Source organism: Haliaeetus leucocephalus, unplaced genomic scaffold (assembly GCF_000737465.1).
Source record: "Haliaeetus leucocephalus isolate CR32 unplaced genomic scaffold, Haliaeetus_leucocephalus-4.0 Scaffold295, whole genome shotgun sequence".
Lineage (NCBI taxonomy): Eukaryota > Metazoa > Chordata > Aves > Accipitriformes > Accipitridae > Haliaeetus > Haliaeetus leucocephalus.
In genome coordinates this window covers 2243337-2250024 of record NW_010972731.1, presented here as the reverse complement: position 1 = coordinate 2250024, position 6688 = coordinate 2243337, and the positions used below count along the sequence as shown (strand labels likewise).

General features: G+C 37.4%; 1 protein-coding gene across 1 annotated transcript; it reads left to right on the top strand.

Annotated features, from left to right (window-relative positions):
* The first annotated feature begins 580 nt into the window (after window positions 1-580).
* LOC104833526 (parvalbumin, thymic) lies at window positions 581-5431 on the top strand. Its single transcript, XM_010570230.1, has 5 exons — window positions 581-654; window positions 2428-2495; window positions 3311-3443; window positions 3711-3820; window positions 5134-5431. The coding sequence occupies exons 2-5, from the start codon at window positions 2435-2437 to the stop codon at window positions 5157-5159; spliced, it is 330 nt and encodes a 109-aa protein (XP_010568532.1). The 5' UTR covers window positions 581-654; window positions 2428-2434; the 3' UTR covers window positions 5160-5431.
* The last annotated feature ends 1257 nt before the right edge of the window (window positions 5432-6688 follow it).

The following is a 6688-nucleotide window of genomic DNA, read 5'->3' as shown; positions in this document are numbered from 1 at the left end:
GTTCCAATGGACTGACATAATATTATTTTACCTCCTGTAGCACCAAATTCACTGTGTGGTGTTTTTTTTCAAAACAACGGACCAGACATTCTGTGAGACAATGATTATTATTTTCCCTAAATGGTTTGCTACACAAACAATATTTGAACAGGATTTTTTTTTTTTGCTTAGCAGTCTAATGATGAAACTCTATCACATGTAGTGTCTACAGATAAGATAACAAGTTATCACATTTAAACATTCATTAAAGGCATCTCTTCAGAAGTTAGTAGTGCTTCATTTCATCTGACTCCTTGGATCAAGCATATCAGAGAGTGGGTTTTTTTTCCTGCCCTACATCATATGGAGAAGTTGGTATTTTCTGCTTAAATCAGAAGAAATTTAATATGACTCTGTCCTTTTTGCCTATCTGGCCACTTATCTTGTTTCGTTTGCAAATATCATATGTATTCTCTTGAGATAAAAATAGTGCAAGATGATTAGTTAGGCAAGTTCATTTGACACCATTCCCCCTTCGTGACGCTGAAATCTAAAATCTGTATATGGTATACAACTTAAAGTATATATATGCAAGCTCAGCTCTACTGGAGACACACAGCAAGTACGTTCCTCCCAACCAGATTGCTTCCCTATCCAGTCAAGAAGACCACAAAGGTAAGCTGATTAGATCCTCTGCTTTGAGAAAAAGAAACACAAAAGCAAAATGCTCCCTAAATGGAAAGCACCTATGCAATTAAAATATCTATTCTTGTATCAGCTTCCAGTATGTCGTATCTTTACAGGCTAACATAGAATAGAATCAGCATTCAGATCACAGGATGGAAAAAGACAGGAACAATGCCCCTTGTAAAAAATGCTGCAATTTTTAGGTTTTCCTTCATCTCTTCCCCATTTTTAATCCTGTCAGCAGTGGGAATTAGGTCAATGGCAGAGCTCCAAATTATCTTGCCTAGTACTGAGAGGGGGAAGTACTTTGCACAAGAAGCCACTGGGACAAAATAATTGCTAGCAAAACAAAAGTAACTCATCAGTTTTAGCCGGAGAAGTACCCATTGCCACAAGTGTGAATTTGTCCCATTGTCTCCTTACCCCTTCTGAGATATTCAGAAAGGGACTGAAATGATTGACAATTTCATCTGCTGCAAACCAACAGGTACAGAGGCAGCCAGTCCATATTTTAGGCAAAGTTTAAACCTGTGTGTAGATCTCAAACCAGCACACAGATTATAAATGGCTATCAGCATTGGTTTCCTTTTCATGAATGCTGCTTTCCATGCTTAGACAGGAAGAATGATGTTGTTGAAGATCAGTTAGGGATCCATGAAAAGATATTTCTGTTCTCTTATGGCTTTCAAGAATAACTTTTCTATGCCTTAGTTCCCCTTCCTTCATTAACATGAAGCTACTTTACAGTAATGTCGCAAGTTTTAAATTGTAACCAGTCTGCACTGATGTGTGCAGTGTACCAAACTGTAAATGCATCAATGCTATGTTCACACTAAAAAATTTACTAGAAATTCAGGCCTTGTAGCATTTTCTTAAGCGATATATATTAAGCTGGCAAGCTATTGCAGCTGTTGGTAGCTGAATGGGACAAAGAGTCTCTTTTGTCAAATGCTGCTGTTTCAGAAGAAAACACCTCCTCCACTCTACAAGGAATGACTTTAAGTCTCAATACCTCTGTTCTAAGTACATTAATATACTGAAATGCCAAAATCTGGATAAAAATCTGGTTTATTATCACCTACGTGGAATTAAAAAAAACAAACCACAACATACTTAAGAAAACTTTTTTATAAAGCTATCATGAAATGTAGTCTTTTAATGATGCAGCAGCCCAGCAAGCCAAATTTATAGTGTAGTTACATTTGTTGCAACTAAATAGAGGAGGAACTTACTCTCCAAATTTAGATTTCCTTGAAATGAGTAGAATTATTATTTATTCTACACTATTATTTTCATTCTTTGAAAAGATCACTACATTTATTGATAATAATACTAGATTTTTTAAATTCCAATTACATTTATTCCAGATATAGTTCTAGGGGACATACTGAGCCTTATCTTTTATGTATGCTGTAAATATATGCCAATTTTAATTGAGTAATAACCCACCTCCAGGAAAACCCACACAGAAGTCATGAAGTTTTGTGGTGCTAGACACCTTTGATTCGTTCTCCCAGTGCAGTACAGGCATCAGATCTTCCTGAAGCTCCACACTGCCGCATGCAGAATTCCTCCCTCATTACCCAGCTTTAAGTGGAAGCACCTGCTGCAGACATCTGTTACAGTACGCTCGGCTTACAATTAGATGAATAATGTCTCCCCTATCATATACTGTCACAGCAGCAACTTCAAATAGAGCCATAAAAGAGGTAGAGAAGTCATTTTAATGACTAAGTAGCTCACATTTAATTTATTTTACAGTTCAACAATGGCCATCACTGACATCCTTTCTGCTAAAGATATTGAATCTGCTCTCTCCAGCTGCCAGGGTAAGGAATGGTCTCTCTGCAGCCAGAAGATGCGTATCATTTTTATGTCTTAAGATGACATGCCTATCATTTTCCCCTTAGATTCCTTTTCCGTGAGATCTCTTTCTAGCTATGTTACAGTATAGCCCCTTGAATTCAGAAATTCTCACAAGTGGTTATTTGGTGAATAACGCTCCCCAAAACACAGAGCAGCAATTAAAGGGCAACAGTTTCAGTTAGGGCTGGCTTAACTCTAAACTCTGTAAATTTTTAAACCTGTTAAAGATTTATATTTAAATAGTTAGCCTTTGCCTTCAAAATGTCAAAAAAAGCTTCAGCTTGCAGAATCAAAGTGTCATTTGTGAAGCAATGACCAGTCTCATTTCTCTTAAAAGAGTTCTGCAGCAAGATCAAGCCAATTTTCCAAATGCTCAAAGAGCTAGTTTGACTGTGAATTACTTACTTTTCTACCAAATTCTTCACCAAAGCAAAGACTAAGTGAAAATGAAGTAAGAATTATAGGAGTTGGCCTGTAAGCAACAGTAGCACCCTCAAAATATCTATTATTAATTGCATGTGACACATTGCATAAATCCTGATTTAGCAGAATGTGCATTGTAACAGAAAACTTCAAACTGGCTGAAAGGATATATGACCACAGGCACAGAGTGATTAAAAAGGGAAATTATCCACTGTATCTTCTTTTTTGCTACACTGGGGAACAAGAGGAAGAGGAGCGGGCTGATGCTTAAGAAAACATATACATATTCCCAAGGAATACATACAGTAGTAGCAACTTTAAGGGAAAATATTTAAACAACTTCTGTTCCTTCCAGCTGATGATTCCTTCAACTACAAGTCTTTCTTCTCCACGGTTGGTTTATCCAGCAAAACTCCTGATCAGATAAAGAAAGTTTTTGGAATCCTTGATCAGGACAAGAGTGGTTTCATTGAAGAAGAAGAGCTTCAGTAAGTACTGTTCAGCTGCTGTACTCCTTTAAAAAATGTAAACCTTTGAACTTGCTTGGTGTCCTAGAAGAAACTTGCTGTTGTTTTAAAAATAAAATACAATTCCTTGTCTCTCCTTGAATCTGTATGGATTTCCTCAGATGATAAGAGCAGGCATTACCTTATGGGTTTTTTGGCATGGGTTTAAGAAAACCAGAAACACCGGTATGCCAAGGACATTTCAGAGAATAAAACTCAAGCACAGTACTCTACCCTGTTCTATTTCAGGCTGTTTCTGAAGAATTTCTCTTCGAGTGCTAGAGTCCTCACCTCCGCGGAGACCAAGGCTTTTCTGGCTGCAGGTGACACTGATGGTGATGGCAAAATTGGAGTGGAAGGTAAGACTTTTGGAAACTTCATAAAACTTAGGTTTTAAAATGAATGCATTTAGGGCTGCATTTAAAATGTGGTATGAAGAATATATCCAAGTACTTTGGCCTGGTGCTTTCTGCCACAATTTTTATACTAGTGAACACTCCTTTATTTTCATAGCTTTATTCACATTTGGTCTCTGTTGCAAGCAACAGCATATTTAGGTCCAATGTCGAGCCTGTTCTTCCAATCAATAACAACAGCTTTGGGGTTAATTCTGCTGTGTGTCTGATCCATAGACTCAATGTGACAGGTTTTTAAAACATCCTGAACACTTACTTATTCTTTACATTTCCATTTCAGCAGTGGATGCTCTGCACTTCTGGCCATATGACACTTTCATTTCTAAACACACCTCCACCTACATAAACTTATTTCTTCATCTACCACTATCAAACATTGGTCAGTATTACTGAGTAGTTAATTCATTAATGTAAAATAAGACTGGTATTGTTTTTCAAGGCTAGAACTGCTGCAATGCAGCACAGAATTTTGTGCTGGAGAATTATCTGATAAGTGCAAATTTCACTGCGCAGTCCTTCTACAAGAAACTAAATCAAATTCCTAAAGAAAACCTCACAGGGATGATGTGAACTGGCCAGGATATTTCTTTTAGAAATCGCAGCAAAGGAAAATAGGACATTATGCATCGTATATTAGAGATTAAGTCACTGAAAACAGGGCTGTCTCAGCTGAACTAGGACAGGTGGCAATAACTCTAACAGACACACGTGCTAATCTTAGCCAGAGTTTGGGAGGAGAGAGAGATACACTGTTGGAGGAATTTGCTTTAGCAGCAGCTTTTGCAGCTTCTGTTTATGAGCCCCAAATAGGGCATTATATTACGCAGATCTTAGCCCTTAACCATTGAATCTCCCATTCTGAAATTACATCACTACTGATATTTTTTCTTTGGAATAACAAAACCAAAAAATGCCTCAAATTGGAAGCTACAGGCTCGACCTAATTCACTCTCTGCTTCCTTGGCTATTATCAGAGTTGGTAATGGGTTAAAGATAGTTTACCTTATCTCAGGATTTCCCACAAATATGAATTTACAGACTCACTCCTCCTCTCTGCACTTACTCTTTTTAAGCAGTGAAAAATCTGTTACGCCCCCAGAATCTCAGTTTAGCAGTAGCTTGTGCAGTGTTATAATAACTTTGGGAGCCCCCCATGGCTAGGAGTTCAAGTCATTTTTATCTATCTTTTCTAAAGATGTTAAAAACCACTTTCATCTAGTTTTATTCTCTGCCTTTCTCATTTTCTTCCGTGACAGAATTCCAATCTCTGGTGAAGGCATAAACAGCATTAGACCAAAGGCAACCTTGGACTGACTCTTCCAATTACCTCGTCCAACAAGCACTTCACATTCAGCATGTGTTTGTACATTTTTATATTGTTTCAGGCGTTAACAATTCCCCATACATCAAGTTCACACACCGGATTGCTGAGAAATCTTGAAATGTACAGATGTTTTGGCCATGTGGTGGTGTTACATTTCCACTGTAAAGAAGGCACTGTGATTTTTCAACCACTCATAATGTTGAAATTCTGGCTGGAAGAGGGGAGGAAAATAATTTAAAAAAAAAACAAAACCAAACAACTTTGGGGGAAAAAGCTGCTTTTTAAATTTTGTTTAGGTTTTCCATCCTCATACTTGACCATGCTGACTCACCAGACACAGTTTTGATGTTCTTAAACCATATGACATCTTTTAAGGCTTAATTGTACTGATTTCACTGAGTTTTATTTCTGCTTAATTCTCTGATCCTTGAGGAAAAGCAATGCTAACAAGATAGCTAAAAATAATTTATATTAAGTCCCAACCCTGAGAATATGAGACAAAAATTTAAGAGGAGTTGACACATAGTTCAAAGCATGGAATAAGTTTGTGGTTAATTTTACAAAATGAAGTACTAGGCTACAGCATGTATCAACAGAAAGTGTTTATGGCCTAAAATGTAACTCTCCCTTAAGAAGATTTATCTTCCCTGAAATCTAAGGCAGCTGTGAGATAGAGGAGAAGGGTCTAATCCCAACTCTGACACTGTCACAAGTCACAGTCCCCTGACAACATGGCCACAAGCCTGGAGGTTTTTCTGTGAAACATGAACATGTTGCTTATTACCTCTTAATATGTACAAAACAATAATACCTTGCCACATTTGTGAATTTCTGTGTCTCCTACAGATGAAACCACAGCCAGTCTTGCTGTTTGATTACCTTAAAGCTCTGTTACGTTGCTAAATAACGGCCATTACTCAATTCTTTCATTTATTATATGAATAATCATCTATATTATCCATAATATTAGCAATTTTCTTAAGTCTGAAAATTACTAAGAACTAGTCTTTCCTTTGATAAGTGTATAACAGGATTTAGAGCTAGTTACAGCAATGTCTTCGTTAATGGACAAAGTAAATAATGTTCACGGTTAAATGCAGAGCTCAACAGACTGAGTAGATGAGGTGCATTTCTGGCTGAGTGGGTTGGAAATTTCCCCACCAACATTTAGTTGTTTCCCTTCCCATCTACCATGACGTGGTTCCAGCTCACAAGTAGACTGTCATTTTAATACTCCCTGCTGAAACTGGATGATAATTATAACATAATTTGGCAGCTGTTTCGAAGAATGGCAGAAACAAAGCCTTCTGGAACTTTTATGTAACATTCAATGTTGGCATTTCCATGAATTGCGAGATGATTATGTGAGGCAAATACAGCTCACTCATACCCAGGCATGTAAGAGAGCTATTCGGCAGATTTAAGACGGCTAATGCAAAAGAGGAATTCTAGCAATCAGACTCACTGAAGCCTTGGCAGAATTATAA